The 19,532-nt window shown below is 41.7% G+C and overlaps 1 protein-coding gene across 1 annotated transcript in view; it reads right to left on the bottom strand.

Moving 5' to 3' along the window:
• pcdh17 (protocadherin 17) overlaps positions 1–19,128 on the bottom strand; it is a 51,918-nt gene extending 32,790 nt beyond the window's left edge. Inside the window, exon 1 of the mRNA XM_030772526.1 lies at positions 16,648–19,128. Within this exon, the coding sequence (XP_030628386.1) occupies positions 16,648–19,128 (2,481 nt within the window). The remainder of the gene's footprint in view (positions 1–16,647) is intronic.
• Between the last annotated feature and the right edge of the window lie 404 nt (positions 19,129–19,532).

Below are 19,532 nucleotides of genomic sequence, written 5' to 3'. Positions count from 1 at the left end.
AGTCCTCTAACTCTGCTAAGCTGTACAATAGTACATCTGAGTGCTGCTGAGGTCGCTCTCCACACTCACTGATAAAAAGCATCTCCAACAGCGTGTAATGCAGAAAAGAGCTGTAAACAATGGGGCAAAACAGGAAGCAGTATAGAACTGCACTGGTGCTCAAATCAAGGGTCCCTGGTGGAAATCCAATTGGTAAATGTACAAAATAAAGCTCATAAACAAATGGCAATCAATGTTTACAAGAACATTACAAACAACAAACAAGACTTGAGCAAGTAGCTACTATGTTCACCATCATGAATCAAATAAATTGGAACCTAGAAGAAATAAATTCAAACTCTCATTCCACACAACAATCTATCATGAAGAGAGAGAGAGAGAGAGAGAGAGAGAGAGAGAGAGAGAGTGAGAGAAAGAGAGAGATAGTTATCTCACACAAAAGCATTGATTAGCCAGTTTTCTCTGGTGCATTACAACATGATCAAATTCAATTAGTCAGTTGCTTGTTGTCCTGTGGTTAGCAGGCTAATGAATCATCTTGCCTTAACAAACTAAATGCCATAGCCATCCATTTCCTGTATAGACGAGTCCCAGACAAGTTAAAAGTTCTGAAATATTAATTTGCTTCCACTAAAATGAATGTCATATGACTCCAGACATTTGTGGTAAGAAGCCATATTCATCTGGATTAATTATAGAAGCAAACAGACACCACAAGACAGAGCCATTTTATCTGGTATGGAGCGACACTAAAAAGCTCTCCAAACTAAACTGCCAGACAATTACTCCAGGTTTGATTTTCAAAAGTGTAAGGGTATAAAAATCCAATCAATGTTCCAGATCATGGAGCAGAAGTTGAAGAAAAAAAAATGCTTTAATACTAAGAGGAAAGATATAAACTGCTTCACTGAATTATTAGACGCATCATAAGCAAGTATTGCTACTTATAATGATCTATTAACACTATAAAATAATTTTACCGAATTTTCAGCTATTTTGATGAGGCTTAATGCCTTATTGAAGACAACGATGCATAATCACTTGATGATTTTGCATATCTACGACAACACAACGTAGGAGCTGGTCCTTATTTCAGTCATTCAGAAATCGTATGAGATCCTTGTGTCGTGGAGTATTCAGAAATTTCAAAGATTGCTTATCTCGGTGATATTTTTGTTATCCAAACAGTGACCTATAAACAGTTTCATCAAGGACTCAATCAGGCGTTTATACTGCGTTTAAACCACAGGGCTCACTGACCTATGTGGCTTGTCATCATTTCCATTTCATATCCTAATTTCAAAAATGAACAGAGAAAGATTAACATAATCCCTCTTGGATTAGAAGAGCTTTGGGGCTGGCCAGAAGGGCTTTGGGGCTGGTTACGCAGACAGATACAGTCGGTGGAGGACTGTCATACACTACATGATGAATCAGCTCCAGTTAGCGGATAAACAAGCCCATGAATCTATGTATGTAAACAAACAATCCCTCAATTTATCTGTATAGTTTGCAAGTGGTAAATAAGAAGCATTTTAAAATGACCGACACGATTATCTAGTAAAATGTGTACTGGGTAGAGAAAGAGGAGGAGGCCTAGGTCTGCAGTGGACTTTAAACTTGTTCTTATTGTCCAAAGCCTGTTTTTAAACCAGCTGAGGTGGAAAACACATCTTAAGCTGATTGTGACCACCCCCCATCCCCTCTACAGCGTATATAACACAAACATATGTAAACACGTATAAACAGATATAAACATGTATGACCCTTAATCTTCACAAGTGCCTCCAACAGGTGCCAGGAGTGACAACATCAGTCTACTTCCAGAAGAGGACAATGCCAGGAACAGCCAAATTCGGTGCCACACCCTCAATTTCCCGGACCACTAGTAAAAAGTCCTAAGGCTGAAGAAGATCGCACCCACAGGAAAAAGGGGTCAAAAAGGTATATTTTTTTAATTATATATCAAGCCTTTACAGTGCAGATTCTTCACCTCAGTTGGAGTTCTCATCTTTTCTACGAAACTGAAGCCATCACTCTCAGAGAAGAGCTGATAGTTGATATGGGAAAGAAGGAGCCGGAGAGACCACGCCAAGCTGAGCACTTTAAATTCACAACACTGTACGGAGAAAACTATTACAAGGGACTCATACTAGGCACATAAAGTGAAGGCAGTTCCAACGAATTGAAATTTTCAACAAATGGAAATCTTCATAGGTCAAGGAGATAAAGAGTGAGAGAAGTAGAAAAGAAGAGGATAAAGAGAGGGAGAGAGAGAGAGGGAGAGAAAGAAAGATGCCAAGGAGGACAGAAATGTGGGAAGAGGGAAAAGGAAGTGAGAAAAAGAGAGAGGAATGGAGTGAAAGAACAGAAAGAGTGACTCAAATATGTGAGAGAGATGAGAAATTCTTCACTTTTACACTGAAAAGACATCACCTCTTCAAAGTTAATTTGCTTCTACATGTATGACTCTTGTTCTTGTATTATTCCTTTTAATGTGGTGACCCCCTTGGTTTCGGGGGGGAGCACACCCTCACTCTCTCTCTGTGAATTCTCTGACTGCCTGAGAAGCTCACTTCCCACAATGCACTGGATGAGTTCCTTAAATAGTGGAATAAATCTCATTTTTATGGAAGTGAATGGACATCATCTGAATTTCAAAATATGATAGAATCATAGATGAGGAGTATAGTATCACTGTGTGCGGCAATATGCGGATAAGACCAGCAAAAGGAGAACATCCCTTTCATATTCACAAGATAATTTATTTCATTTCTGTTCTGACCAAGCAGCTTGGTAAGACGGGAAAAGTCCTCTAAAGAAGCACTAAATGAGGTCTAATTAGAGGAGTTTTGCAAGTTTGCAAGGCCACTGTTGGTGTGCAGGGTGTGTCCTGAATGTTAAAGAGTGTTAACTGTTACAAGTTTTCACTTTACCTGCCAGAGGACTTAGCAGTTTCACGTAATTGTTAAGCAGTCTTCCTCTTAAGCGAATGTGCTCTCTCTCTCTCTCTCTCACACACACACACAGAGGCAGACGCACGTACACTCACACACACAGGTGTTACACAATACACATTGCATTCAGTTCTCCTGTTATAACCACAGCACAATACGGGTTTCCCAGCTACAGTTAAAACACAATAAAGGTTTCTGAGCGAGCCGCTTGGGAGGTACACTATTATGAGCAATACACAAAACTATGTATTTTCCACTGAAGATTTCACTAGCATGTAATCGATTAGTCAATGGGCTGAGTTTACTACTGAGGTCTACAATTCAAAAAAGCACTGGATTCCGTGCACAATGCCCCTGTTTGCCTTTTAGCCCTCCCTTAGTAAAGCTCACACAACACACATAAAGAACGCTTGAAGCCACTTCAAAACATGCATAGTCACCACAGTTTTCCCCGGCCTTGCAAAGTAATGTTCAACGCCGTCCTTCAAATATAAAATACCGTCCAGCAATTAAACACAAAAAACAGATTAGCTCCATTCTCTATACCTTACGCCAGCAGTCTCCACTAAGTATTCCTCCAAGACCTCTTGATAAAAAAAAAAAAAAAAAGAAACACACAATAGCTTCACTGTTTATTTAGTGTTTGTGAAAACATGTCATACGCCAGTGTGAATTCTGATATTTTTAGTACTATGAGGACTTTTCTTTATGTTGAGGCTTATCATTTAATCAGCTGTAATCACCACCCAGTCAAGCATATCTGAAATGGTAAATGAGGCCTAAAAAAAAAGACTGAAAATTAAATGAGTGGAATATATTAAAGTAGTGAGAGGACACTCACTCTTAAATCCTGGGAAGCTGGGCAGGGGGACGCTGCTTTGAAGAGCTGAGTATGTAGTGTAGCCGTAAGGACTGGCATAAGGACTGCTGACACACAATAGGTGCATGGCAGTGTTGTGGGGTCAGCCATTCTAATGTTGTTAGGTAAGACATGTCACGCAACAACCCAAAATCAATAGTCTTCACTCCGATGGCACTGCTGCAGTGCCAGTGAGAGGAGTGTGACTCATCACCAACATAACATCTTATTATAGGCATGCTATCACATACGGCCTCTCTCTGTCACACACACACACACACACACACACACACACACTTACAAACACGCACACTATTTACCTACTCTCCAGGGAATGAATGAATGGAGAGATAGAGAGATAGAAATAGAAAGAGAGAGAGAGAGAGAGAGAGAGAGAGAGAGAGTAGGGTGAAATTACACAGTAGTTCATAGATCTCTCTCTGAATTTCATTACTGTGAACTCAGTGCAGTAATTTAGTAATAATATTTCTGCATCCACCTTTTCTCTTATGCAGCCCCAGTTTTCCAAGCATTATAGTACAAGGGTCCTCAGCTCTCCCGCACAACTGAACCCTAAAAAAACACAACACAATGGAGAGGGCATCCATTTTACAGCTTTCGCCACGCCACAGCCTCCTAAAAGGTTTTGGTGTGGGGTTCAAGTTCAAATCTAAGTGGATATGAGACTAGGATAACATCACTTCCATATCTGTCCTTGGCATCAAAGACAAGTCTCAGTACACTACATGTAGCATTAAGCATTACAGCACTTCAGTTAACAGCATTAGAGCTGAAGTCTAGGGGTTAGGATGTTTTAACAAGGTTAGAGTGTCCCTTCATCTTCTGCTTTACAGTCACAGAAGATCACCCCCCCCCCCCACCCCGATCTTTACTGGCCGTGTGAGGCCTTACCCAAAACCATCTGCTACGGATTTGTGGTTCACTCTCATGAGATCGCCTCGGTTTTGTCATGGTGAGAAGATCAGGCTAGCTGGGGAAAGGGGGACACCGTTAACCCCCCTTCGCGAGGAAGAGCAGAGGCGTTAAGCACGATGGGTTTACTGCTAATTCATGTTTGTTGCTCTCTTTTGTGTGAGGACATGGACTCCTGTGAACGTCACCCTACTCTCCTGTCTAATCCGGACTGCGATCTATTACACTCAAATGTCTATGAGCAGGGGACAATCCCTGTAAATGTCTTAGAGTTCAATAAAAAGCAATCGATTCTGCAGATTCATTCTCAAAGAGTGGCTCCGTTTGCCACTGAAAACGGCAATGCATCAAAAGAGAGTGCTGTATGTTATCATCTCACACACCACTGAAAGATATGTCCATACACCAAGCACATAATGCAGTCCATAGGTACACTCATCACATCAAAGAATGACTTTGAAAGCACAACTCAATTTAATAATCTACACACTGTACTTTATAGCAAGCAAGCACACATTCATGGAGAGAGAGAGAGAAAGAGAAAGAGAGAGAGAGAGAGAGAGAGAGAGAGATGAGAGATGTATGTTAGTTTGCAGAGGTTTTTGCCCAAAATGAACTCTTGGGTCTTAGTGTATGAACAGATTAGCATCTCTGGTAATTCTTATTGTATATGGACATTTTCCAAAGGCTTTTCCTCCAACAAAGAAAACAATAAAAGCTATTTAGAAATCCAATTCACTCTCGGCAAGCGTTTCTATTGCCAACTTGGAGGAAAAGGGCGCACTTCAGAGAAAGTGCCTGGCAGTGACACTCTTCGTTTGTATAGATATCACTATACTTCATATCTGTGTGACAAGTTTTGCCTCAGGGAGCAAATTAAAAGGGGAAAAAAAGGACTTTGCTTTCTTTTCCCTCCTTTTCTTCCCCCTGAAAATCCTAGCGTGGCATTTCACACACTATCTTAAAATAGCAGCGTGTTTTCCTCATTAACCCACAGAGTTTTTTTTTCTTTTCTTTTTCTTTTTTTTTTTTTTTTTTACTGTCACAAGCGCAAACCAACCGATATGATGGCTGGTTTCACGAGACGTTGAGTACCAGACAGCTCTCTGCGTGACAAAGTTTTGAAAATAAAGAAAGTTGTGAAAGAGAGCAGAATCATCAGATGTGCAGAGCTCAGGCGGGTGAATGTCCATTAGAGCGCTGTTCTGTTTCAGGCATATCCATGGAAACAAAGAGGGTGTTAACTCAAAATTGGCACTTGACCCATAACCCAAAAACCTCAAATCTTTGCTAAGTAATAGTTTAGGTATTTAAAAGTTAGAGTGACTTCTACCAAGATCAGTATCAGCCCAAAATTACACAATAGCTATGCTCATGTTCTGCTTTCTCACGACCATGTATTGTTAGGTTAAAACGAATAGGCGGCAAGAATAGCATCCACCCACAGACCACTTTGGTTGGAGGGATGACAAGATAATTTCAGAGCTCATTTACTCTAATTAGTGAACATCACACTAGTTTAACTTAAGAAACACATTGGTCACAGATGGTATAATTTCTTCAATGAGTGTAAAAGAGTTCTCACGTGTATTGTCCAATCACAAAACTGGCCAAATCCCAGTTATTTTTACTCAAGTTTTCTTTTTTTTTTTTTTTTCCCCCACAGTAATCTCTCATTCAACATGCACATTACCTTGATGAGGATTAAAACATTGCAAACTGCCTCAGCTGTTCAACACTTTGTCTTTATCTGGGTCACACTGAAAAGGATCAACAATTCATAAGCAAAATAGGAAATTAAATAAGTAATAAGATTGAATTTAGTTATGAAAGGATGCACATTGCCCTCATATTGTACTGTTATGACAGTGGTCTTGGCAGTTATGTCTTTTTTCAAGGTGACTTTCTCTCAGGTCAGCTATGTGTTATCTCTCTGTCTCACTCTTTGTGTTTGTGTGTGTGTGCGTGTGGTTAAGTGATCATTCTGAGTGTGTGCTTTGGCACTGGAGAAGTGTAAATTTAGCCAAGGAAGATTTACTTAACGCTGTGTTGTCAAAACGAACTTCGCCTTCACCCTGTAAACTCTTTTAAGTATATCCACTGTGCATTTAAGAAACTGTCTACTAGGGCATGGAATTAAACAGACGGGTTCAGAGGAAACAATCGTGACTTATCAAGGCTTGAAACCAAGCTGACCTTGTCTTCAAACACTAAACTAAAAGTTTCTTTTCACACAAGAAACTCAATTCTCTCTCTCTCTCTCTGTGTTTTCCCAGTGCCACTATGACTGACTTGTCCTCATCCTTGTAACTTTAGCACAGCTGAATAAGAAGCAGTAAATGTGCTTTAGTGTGACCTCTGTGTGTCTGCTGTCTGTGCAGTGGGCCCAGCAATTTATTACAAACACACTCACTCTACTGTAAATGACAATAGAAGAGCAATTCTGGGCCAAGCTAGTTTTCTTCTAGTGAAAACCAACAGGCTATAGACAGCTTTGATAATTTAACAGAGAGACAAAGACAGAAAGAAAGACAGACATACTGAGAGAGAAAGAGAGAGAGAGAGAGAGAGAGAGAGAGAGAGAGAGAGAGAGAGCAATACTGAGGTGAGGGAGAGAGAGGGGGGGGGTATATTTAAATAGTCAGGCTTGTGTTCCATTATTGTCACGGCAACGCCTCTTGAGCGGCACTTCATTTATTAACGCAGTGAATGGATCGATAGGAGAAAACGCGCAAAGCTCACGCTGGTGACAAGATAATCTCATCATCACGAATTTGGCTTGGGTCGTCCGAGACATGAGCCATTGAACAGCTTATATAAAATGACAAGAGGGAAGGATGGGGGTAGAGAGAGAAAGAGCACATGAGAGAGATAGAGAGAGAGAGAGAGAGAGAGAGAGAGAGAGAGAGAGAGAGATGCAATTATCAGTTAGGAGTGTGTTAGCAGCCTTTCAGAAAAACAACACACTGACTTGGCCTTGTCACTTATAAACCTCTCTACCGGCCTGGATCAATCAGACTGTACAGAGACTGGAGATTGATCTAATGTTAAAAGGGCGCCGATGATCTCTCTTTAAGACATAAAAACAGAGGGTGAGTGGATTACTGAACAGAAGTGTGCAAACACTTGGACTTGGACAGTAAACTCCATCCATACATAGACATCAGTCTCTCCCGCCGCCCCTTTTTATCTCTTATTCATTATTTTTCTAGGCAAACATTTGTATTAGATTTACTTCTTAGGCTGAGGGAACAAAAGAACAAAGAAGGAAAAACACATAATTTGATGTCATAACCCAATGTCTTGGTTGCGTAGCGCATTAGACATTTGAGTAAACTGAGGGTGAAAGCACGTTAACAGAAACCGATAAGAGTGTGTACAAAACACCAGCGCTGACAAATCATCTCACCCAAGTAGACAGGACCAAAACAGAGCTTCACATTACAAACCAGCCCCTAAGATACTGCAATCAGATAAGGCCTGCCTGCCTAATTACCGCAGGGCATGGTGGCCTGCTGAATCAGACTGAGTAGGCAAACTGAGAGCCTGTTTTAGACAACCCCCTTAAGCTTCATCTATTTCACCAAAGCCACTGAACAAACCACTATATAGCTAGCACAGAACCCTGTGTGACAGTACAAGTTAAAGGCAACTGAGTCCAAAGTGTAAAATGACAACAAATTGGCACTGTTACAAACTGACAATAACAGTAGTTATAGAAAGGTCTGAACACAGTCTAAAGTTTGATGGGTGTGATTTCAGCTACTTCAGAACACCTGATCCGACCGTGTGATGCGCATGTAAGTGATAAATGCTGGATGGTGCAATTATGCTAACGTGAGAGAAAATCATTAGAGCTTTCAACAGTCAGTTAAAAGAAAAAAAATGAAAAAGAAAGACAATGACAGTTGGGCAAATAAACGGTTGGTTACTGTTAAATTTAATTGTGCAATGGAAACAGAGGGGAGAAAGACATAATTTGCATTGCAAATGAAGCCAAAGGTGAAAAGTGAATCTCTTTTGGCTCCTTTCTCAAGGAACTCAGAATTCCCTGCATGGAAACTTACCTGAAGGCACTGAGATGCATGATGATGGGAAAAAAAAAAAAAAAAAGCTGATTGGACGACTGCCAACATTCAACAAAACAAGTTCTACTGTGTTTGACATTGAAAAAAGAAAAAAAAGAAGAGAGAGAGAGAGAAACCTAACATTTTTCAACTCTATACAATGACATATATCTGTAGGTTTATAGATAGAAATGTCCTTCTTGTGTACCTGTGATATGCATTAAAGGGTTCCATTCTTTGCCTAAATTGGGCTTTTAATTAAATTTGCTGCAAAAGGGAGAGAATCAAATGAAATAGGTGAAGAAACAGTGTGTTGAATGGATCCTGCCATTTAAACAGTTTTGAACAAGGAGCCTTGTGGGAGGTCTTCCAAGAGCCCTTGAGGCCTCGGAGTAGCCCTGCAGGGGTAGGAGTGCAATTTGGAGATAATAAAAGCCAAGATGGTGCTTGAAAACACAGCTGGTGGTGGAAAAATCCTGTGAATTCCACCAAGACCGAGACTGTGGTGGCATACAGTCTTTGCCCTGTCCCTCAAAGCCAAATCTACCTCCAAACACAACTACATGGATTTTGCTTGAGAATCCACGCGGATGGAGGTTAACGTCCAGTTTTAAAATGGGATAGCATTTCAAGAAACCACTATACTTATAATTACAGCCACTATCAGGTTTAAGAAGTAAAAATCACCTACCCGTTCCAAGTTACGTTTACTGAAAAACACTGTATGTGTTACTTGCTTAACGCAACAGTTACTGGATAAACCGGTTACGCTGGTTGCATGTAACTGCACACGATCAACTGGATATCTGGATTCCTCAGCCTTGCTTATGTTTAAGTCTGTACTGCTGAGATGAAGCAGTAAAGATAATGTTTTCCTGACATGCAAAGAAAGACAGACCTTCAATGGCAGAGGCCATATGAGAAGTGGGCGTGCTTTCACCCTGCACTGTAACCCACAGTATTTGCAAGGGTAAAAACAAAATCAGCAGGGTTAGCTAAACTTTTCACCCAAAACAAACAGCAACATAAACACTAAACGGTCCAACAGAGTGCCAATGCTTGTGCCCCAGGGCGAGAGATGGGCAAGCATTAGCCCATAGAACAGTAACTGTTGCTGGTGACAGACAAAGCAAATATTGACAAGAATATCTGGGAGCTGTTTCCCAGACACTTGGCTATGCTGGGTCTTTCTGAGCTCCAAAAGCTACAAATCCACCATTTACTGTAGATCACTAGGAAAGCAACCTAAGTCTTGGGTAAGTGTGAAAAGCTGTAAGGTTTCTGGAAACCATCGTGCTCCATACGACAAGACCGTGAAAAACATACAACTCTAAACTCTAAAATCCGTATCCTCTTTGCCTTTCCAAAGAATAGTCTCAATTTCTTTAAAAAAAACAAAACAAAACAAAAAACATTCTTATTGTAGTTCCCTGCAATTCCTTCCTATGACTTCATGTCTATTGACCAAGCAAATTAGTTTGAAGTGCCTTGCCATTTCCTGCCTCTGGGGTCAAACCTTGCGGTCTTGTATCTCTCCCAGAGCTTGCCAGAATACCTCTCCCTCTCACGTTCAACACTAATAGGTTTTGATGCCAGCTTAGGTAATTAAATATCTCAACCACATAACACAGTGTAAGCAGTATTTGTTTGCTCCCCTTCACACAGGGTGACTTACAGAGCACACACACACACACACACACACACACACAAAGCATTAGCTATGCTGCTCCATATCCACTGAGGTATTATTTAAGATTTAGTTCTTACGAGTGGAAGTCACAGAAGTGACCTGGTGATGGGAATCATAGAAAAACTGACACACAGACACAGGGCAAGCAAGCAAACAAACAAATAAACAAGCAAATGCAACAATGTAATACAACACATAACTAAGCGTGTATTTCAGGTTACGATATGAAACATCATCATCTCTCTTCCATTAATTAATTCATCGTACCATCCCTTCCTCTGTTCATCGATCCAAGTGCTTGTTCAGTTATTTATTCACTTGGCTCATTCGTTCGTCCGTTCATACATTTGTTTGTTCATTCGTTCATTCATTCATTGGCCGATTCTCTCACTTACTCATATTTCTTGCTGATCTGGCACAGTTAGTGAGATGATTTGAATGAAAAGGAATTCCATCAGTTAAACAGCACTCTTCGAGAGGAGGAGGAGACATGAATCAGGATATCTTATTAATGTTCCCCAGGCCTCTGAATTACAACTGAGACTAAAATCCAGTGGACTGGAGAGTGGAATTATGGAGCTATACAACCCTCTAAATAATTGAATAGAATTACTTAGATTTCCAGAATTACCATACATAATACATGCACTTCAACAAATGTCCTCTATATTATACACACATTCATACACTTCTGCAGTCTAGTCATTAATCGTCTAAATCTGCACCAAAAGCGCAGAATTTTTTTTTTCCCCCTCTCTTGCTGCTACATTTTTCATGCTGAGTTTTTCGACACACTTCACTGCACCCACAGAAAAGAATGAAAGGCAGGGGGCGGTGGAGGAGGCAATGGATTTTTGTTTTCCGATTACCAGGATTGATTTTCGACCTAAAAAAAAAAAAAAAAAAAGGATCTAGGGCAATCTAAATCTATCTCTCATTTGTAACAAAATCATCACTTGAGTCACTTGGTTTCTTTTAGATACCATAGATACCATACAGATACTGCATAATAAATGTCTTCTCAGCCTGGAGAAGCTCCAACAGCCGTGTGCTTGTGTGTGTGTGTGTGTGTGTGTGTGTGTGTGTGTGTGTGTGTGTGTGTGCGCGCGCGTGCGTATGTGTGTGGCTGTGTTTGTTTGTTTTGGGAAGACATCAATATGAATTTTATTTGTAATCTGGAATTACGAATGCTCGTTAAGAGCTTACTGATTTGAAGTAAGTGAGGTTCATTGCACCCCCCTCCCCATCAAGAGGCCCTCTTCCCTCTCCCCTACCCAACACAGAAAACATGCAGCAAGGGATTTCAGATGTTTATCGTGACATCCAGCGCTAGGCTCTGATTTGCGAAATGTGATGATTTATTAATGAAGGGGTAAATATAGGCAGGGCTTGTATGAGACCTTTGTGCGTGCCACAGAAGACAATCACCCCCACACAGAGATACACAGAAAAGACACACACACACACACACACACACACGCATGCAAACATTTAAATCCGAAAACAACAAAGCATTTAGCCACTGCAGGATCCAAGATCCTGAGATGCACTTCCTGATGTGTAACTGCAAAACACATTGATCATGTGTTTATATAAAAACCTCACATCGGTAATTTACCACATAATTCATTCATTCTTCACATGCTACCTGAAAATGTTGACAATGCAACAAACACTAGTGCCGTTTAAAACACAGAAAAGACATGGAAATGTGGAACAGACAGTCAGGTTGTGCACAAACAGACAGAAAACACCTCAGTTTTCCATGCATGCTCTTTCTCTCTCTCTCTCTCTCTCTTTCTGTCTTCCTCCTTCTCTCTCTCTCTGTCTTCCTTGCTCTTCCTCTTTTCCTTCCATAAACACAAGCACCCAGCTAGCAGCTTAAAGGGCTTTGCCATGAAAAACATACAGCATAAAAAAAAAAAAAAAAAAAAAAAAAAAACACCAAGAGGGCTTTTTACACTGGCTGCCCACTGAAGTGTAGCAGCAATTTCAATACAATATTGAGCCACTGATAAATCTCCCAGCCAGAATCCACAAAACACTCATAAAAAAGGAGAGTGAGAAGACTGGAGATTTGCTGAGGAGAGGAGAGGAGAGGAGAGGAGAGGAGAGGAGAGGAGAGGACAGAAGAGGAAGGTAAATAAGAGGAGAGGAGAGGAGAGGAGAGGAGAGGAGAGGAGGGTGCTGGCTTCTGAAGCTGAGGATGAATAAGGGCTGTGATACACACATAAGTGAGGCACTGTGACTGCCAACATGCCTGGAATACACAACGGGCCCCACACCCATGTGAACCCCTGTAAAGCACCTCATCTACTGCCCAAAGACTCTGCACAAGGACATTTCTATTAGCATGCATGGCTACACTCACCTTCCCTCTTTCACATCCAGTCAATAGTCACTGGATTATAGCGCACACAAGAAAAAAAAAAAAAAAAGCCAAAAATCACACTAAGAAGACACATACTCAAAAGACAATCAATCGCTATTCCCACCTTCCAAAGTAATACCCATGTACTAGGTATACACATACCTACTATGTGAAAACCGTTTTTTATTGCTCAGTTCAACAACAATACAATCTTCTCAGAGCACAATGCCAAACATAACAGTTCAATGTCATTAGGGAACAAAATAAAATAAAAGCTAAGCTATCTCGCTGAGCCTAACTGGGTTGAAGTAATATTGAGCTCTTCACTGGGCTTTGAGATCTGTTGACATCCATTTGCCTGTCCTTCCCACCTCTCTGAAGCGGTTCGGTTAGGAACTGAGAAAAGAGACTCCAGAGGAATGCCTCTTAATGGTGCATCATGGCTATTCCTGGGGGGACACATGTTTACTCTCCCTTGCAGTTGACCTTTCTAAATGGTGTGTATCAAGACACCCCTCCTCCACCCCACCCCCTGTTCCCTTCGACAGACCCCCCAACAAAAGTGAAATACTGGCCCTGTCCACTTGACTTGACCTTGGTCACCAGGCAAGACAAACCAATAACAAAGGAGATAGGGGAAGACAGCTAAAATACTAGCTTGACTAAAGAAGAAATTCTGTCCTGTGATTACAACGGAAGTAACAGGTTTAGCTTTGAACAATAGAGGATTAAACGTGACATGCAGTAAGATTTTTCTTCTCCCTCTCAAATGTAAGGCTGAACAGGAACATATGTGAGCACGTTTGGTTACTGTTTACTTTTTGCCTGTATGTAACAAAATGCAAAACCCATCAAAACTGTCTGCGAGAAAAGCTGAGGTCTGTTGTAATCCCTTTGCTCACAAAATCCCCTTTCCCGTCTCACTCTGTTGCCTTCAACACAAAAGCAGGCCTGTCGCCACCTAGAGGACACTTTTATAGCTATGTTTTCAGTCTGACTATACATAGTACCTACACAGGCACCAGTTCCACTTAGAACATCTCAACACTCTGGGCTGACGTAAAGTTGATGACTGCATAATTAAATCATAACCAGGCCATGTGACACACAACAGCCAAATAAGACCAAGTAAGACTATGTAATTTATATTCTAAGCATGCCTTTTAAAAACGCCTCAAAACAAATTCCAAAAACATAATCCCGTTTCGGCTTTAATTCTGACATTAGTTGCCGGTAGGCTAAACAGCACATGGGAAAGGATCCTAAATCACTTTCAAGGCGAGAAAAGACGAGTGCTTTAAATGAATTAGCAAATCCTGCCCCCCCCCCCCCCCTCGGCTTTGAGGGATACCACGCCAGATTCACTTTAACCTTGATTCACCAGTAAGTAATACGCCTCAACGCCTAGAGAGGAATTAAGCATCATTACCACAGGCATTCGTCTCTTTACACTGAAGCCCCTTACGAAATCACATTACACTTGCTTGATTCACCCAGTCAGACCCTACGCTGCTGGCCACAATCAAAACCAGTGTATTTCTGACAAGCCTGCTCACCACTGATAACCTCTGAACCCCTGTAAAATACTATCACAGATTTACCAACTATAGCTAGCCTGTCGCCGAGGCTGACGAGAAAAGCCTAAGATGCCCTTGAGCCGAGCTGCTTTGTTTATTCATGTGTTTATTTATTTATTGTCTTTTTTTTTAAAATACATTTCTGCGTTTTTCCCTTGGCGCTAACGACAGATAGGTGGAGTATCCCCATGGACCGACTGGGGAGGAGGATGGGGATTCTGTCTTTCATCTCCTGACATTTTTCCCATAACCACTTCGCTTGGATTCATGTTTCTTCCCTGCCAGAGCTGAAGAGGAGAGGGCTAGATAGTTTTACAGCTTCTGAAACAGAATCTTTGGGTGTACTTCCTGCCTCCATTTTGGTGTAAATAATAAAAGGCGAGTGTTTGATGTATGGAAGAAGACCCACTTCAGTACCGCAAGGCAAGTGTTAAGATGGTCTTTTTTATTTTCCATTGCAAACTGAAAGGGTGAGTGCAACAGGCAAACGACTGCTTGCTCTGATCCATCAGCACAGCATTAGCCTGCAGAAATCCACGCTGTTATTCTGTAGACGTATTAGAACACAGAGGCCATAACGGCTTTCCATCTGACCTCTGACCTAAAGCACTCTCACAATGGGAGAGGGGCGAAAACATGCACACACACACAGACACATGCTCTCTGAGGTGCTCAACAACTACTCTCACCACACACACACACACACACTGTATGCTACATTCTGGGGTCCTTCCACTGATTTACATTATACCGAGAGTAAAGAACAATTACCTAACCTTAAGCCTAACCATAACTCTGCCCCTTACCAAAAATTATTCCACACTCTTTTATAGAACAGTGTCCTTTCAGTGAGGTGTCCTCCTAAGTTATCAAAAACAAGTAGAAAACAGACAGACAGACACCGCACAAACACACACACACACACACACACAGAATCTGACGAGCATTCTGCTGCTTTTAAAATACAGTCACTCCCTTTACTGTCTCAAAACCTCTCCTCCGCTTTCATAGTGAGTCTATATATAGTTTTCCTACTGTATATATTTATCAAAACCTTCTAAGGGATACCGTTGTAAAGAACCAAGAGAGCAGTCTTAAACACACTCTACAGAGATGTATAAATAAATAAAGATGAGATATAGCTAAACCACCTTTAGCCAGATATAAGCTTTCAGGATGCTTATGTACACCTGCACCACAGAGTTTTAAGAAGGACTTCAGCCTTGTCTGACACAACAGATTTCAAATGACTTTAAATAGGCTTAGCAGCACAGACACACAGAAGTTGTCAGTGGCTTAGACAAATCACTCCACACAAAGACGCATTAGCAAGGAATGAGGGAGCGCACAAAGCTCCTTTTTTTCAGATGCACAATCTGAGAGGGTCATCTGAGGAGTGTGTAAACATGTTTTGGTCATGTTTCACTAAATTCTGATGAAAGCTATTAGATTAATCAAGATTTTTAGAAAAGTAAAATTGTCCTTATTATGACGATTGTTAAAAGTTAAAAAAAAAATAAGAATATAATAAATAAACAAAATAAATATCTAAAACGGCAACAGTAAAATGTCAAGGGGAAAAATCCATTGCTAGTGCATTGCTAAAATGAGCTAAGTGTTATGATAGAAAATCAAAGAGAACAACATTATAATGGTATGAAAGGCTCTAGACACTTAGCTTAGGAACAGCAGACACCGGAAGCTACATATTGATCCAGGCTCTATTCATTTGCTATAAAATGGCAAGGCACGTTTTCTAAACAAGAAAAGCAAATCACTGTATTGTGGCGTTTATCAAATAACAAGCTATCTGGGCCAAGTTGTCCCATACATCATAACCGTCTAGCTATACCAGCAAGCGCATCTAAACATCATCTCTGTAACAGAATTAGGTTCTATGCTGAATCTCCACAAAATACATTACCTGTAACAAAATGAACAAAGCTAGATTTCAAAGGATGATAGAGACACTCTGTTTCATACTGGAGGAAAGGAGAGCTAATGTTTCATGTTAGCAGTGACTATGCTGGCTTTCCCCTTCTATTAGCCACATTTGCCCAACCCCCATACACACACGTGCAAACAAACAAGTATATACATATATCGACGTGGTGTGACTTGAATCACAAGGGGAAAAGAGACTTAGATCACAAGGAGAAGAAAAAGGGGGAGAACATAAATTGTATTTCCTACCTGAATTATCGACATCCTATTAACTGGCGTCTCTGTGGTATTAGTCACAGGCCCTGTGAAGCTGGTGTGACAGCCAACGTGTCCTTGAGGCACGCTGAGATTGCTGGCTGTGGGCTTGAGGTACATGACCTCTGACCTCGGGGAGCTGAGCGGCAGGCGGGTCTGGTAATCGAAGTACATGGGCGAGGTGGCCAGGGAGGGGCTGCTAACCACATTCATCACGTTCATAGTGTCTCGTTCCTCCACTTCACTCTGCACCAGCATGATGTCATTTTTGTTGATCTTCTTCTTCTTGCCCTTGCCCAGCTGTGGGTGCGCATACTCAGCGATGCGACAGTTATAGGTGCGGATCTCTTTGTTTTCCCGCTTACACTTGACAGCAGTGGTGATCATGGCGGCCAGGAGCATTATAGATATGATACTGAGCGTCACTATGAGGGGCAGAGACATGTCCCAGTTGCGTTGCTCTGCGTTTATCCGTGGTTCACCTTCTGGTAATGGGCCTGAGTATGCCTTGACGATAAGCTTAGCCATGGCAGAGAGCGTTGGCTTTCCGTGGTCCGTTACTTTGATTATCAGCTCCACCACGGTTGACACCTCCTCCCACAGTGGCTGGGCAGTGCGCACCTCACCCGTAACCGAGTCGATCTCAAATAGGTGCTCCTCGTTTCCATCTGAGATCTCGTAGGTGAGTCGGCCACTCTCGCCAAAGTCGTTGTCTACTGCCCTGACTGTGGTGATGATGTGGCCCACGCCAACATTCCTTGGAACATGGATTTCAGCTGTGTCATTCTGTAGTAGAGGAAGGACGATTACAGGGATGTTGTCATTGACATCCAGTACACTCACACGCACTGTAGTGTTGCTCTCCAAATGAGGTGATCCAGAATCCTTTGCCTGAACCTTAAAGTCGAAATACTTTGTCTGTTCATAGTTGAAACTCCGTAAAGCATAAATGGCACCATCGGTGGGTTTGATATTAACATAGGTGGTGATGGATTCCTCACTCACATTGGAGGGAAGGAGGGAGTAGGAAACAGTGCCATTTTGACCCAAATCTGGGTCATGAGCCAGAACAGAACCTAGGTATTCCCCAGGAATATTATTCTCTGGTACCTGCAGGAGGTACACCATCTTAGTAAAACGGGGAGCATTATCATTCTCATCCAAAATCTTGACAGTAAATGACTTTGTAGAGTTCAAGGGCGGGTTTCCATTGTCTCTTGCCACTATGGTTACGTTGTATTCATCCTTCACCTCTCGGTCCAGTGGTCTGTCCGTCACTACAGTATAGAAGTTATCATAGTTCTCTTCCAGTTTGAAAGGAACATTACCCAAGATTTTGCACATGGGCTGCCCGTTACGGCCAGAGTCCTTGTCGGTGACTCTCACCAGAGCAATGACTGTCCCTGGGGGAGCAGCCTCACTAACGGCCCCCTGTCGCACTGACACGAATCCTATTGACGGCCAGTTGTCATTCCTGTCAAGCACTTTAACAGTGACTTTACAATGCCCGGGAATTGGGTTGGGGCCTTGATCCTTTGCTTGAACATCAATCTCTATAATTGGGTTCTCCTCATAGTCGATTTTTCCCTGAATCTTTATGACACCCGTTCTAGGGTCTATTGAGAACAACTCTTTGATCCTGTCTGGCACGTAGCCACTGAAAGAATATGTTACCTGCCCATTGCTTCCTTCATCAGGGTCTGTGGCATTTAAATCTATCAATACTGTACCAGGAGCTGAATTTTCAGGAATCTCTACTACGTAGGATGGCTGATCAAAGACAGGGCTATTGTCATTAGAATCCGTTACTTTCACATTAATTTGTACTGTGCCTGATTTGGGATATTCCCCTCCATCCACAGCTGTTATAATGAGGGTATGGTGACTGCGCTCCTCTCTGTCTAAAGATCTCTGAACAACTAACTCAGGGAATTTAGTCCCATCCCCTCTGGATTTTACATCCAAAGAAAATATGCTGTAATCGTCTCGCGTGATATGATAAGTTTTTAGACCATTTTCCCTGGAGTCTGGGTCCACCGCGGCAGCTAAGGGGAAGCGGGTGCCTGGGGCTGCGTTCTCAGAAATGTCAATATCAATCTGATCAGAGGGGAAGATGGGTGCGTTATCGTTGATGTCCTGTATTTCTACCTTAATCATGCAGATCTCTTTATCATTAGCAAACACTTCCATGGAGAGCTGGCACTTGGGGTTTCGTCCACACAGTGTTTCCCTATCGATCCGTTGTTTAGTATAGAGTAGCCCGCTTTCGGGATCCACGTCTATGAGGTGCGGCGCGGAATTCTCCAGCACCCTGAAGTTGGATTTTTTGCCAGGCTCCCCCAGTTCGAGTTCTGCATCTTTGGCAATGTTTCCAATTACACCCTGAGTCTTCTCCTCCGGTATGGAATAGTTCAAGTTTTTCAATGTCAGGGCTTGCGCCCATAAAAGAAGGAAAAAGAAAACAGAAAGATACATCCCTTTCAGTGTGAGCGTCCCTCCTTTTGATGCGTTTTACACCTCCGACCTGTTGATCTGCTCAGCAGTCTCACGATTTATGCCTTCAATTACAGAACAGACAAATCTGCTCATGATGAAAGATGTCTACAGTCATTGTGTAGCGTTTTCCTTTAAATTGTCCCTTCTTTCATCCACGTCGGTTGTCCTTTCATCCGGACTTTCTGCAACAAACGATATAGCTCGACATCTAATTTATATTCTACTGAACGCCCAAACGTACTGAAGGCATTATCACAAATCGGTCTTCACAAGGAAATAGCGTTTCAGTGTTCAGTTGTCTGAAATACAAAAAAAAAAAGAAAAAAAAAAAAGAAAAGAAAAGAAAATACGTGTCATTATTAAATCTTTTTAAATAGTTCATT

This window comes from Chanos chanos, chromosome 4 (assembly GCF_902362185.1).
Source record: "Chanos chanos chromosome 4, fChaCha1.1, whole genome shotgun sequence".
NCBI lineage: Eukaryota > Metazoa > Chordata > Actinopteri > Gonorynchiformes > Chanidae > Chanos > Chanos chanos.
Note: the sequence above shows the minus strand (reverse complement) of the source record. Positions and strands in the feature narration are given on the sequence as shown.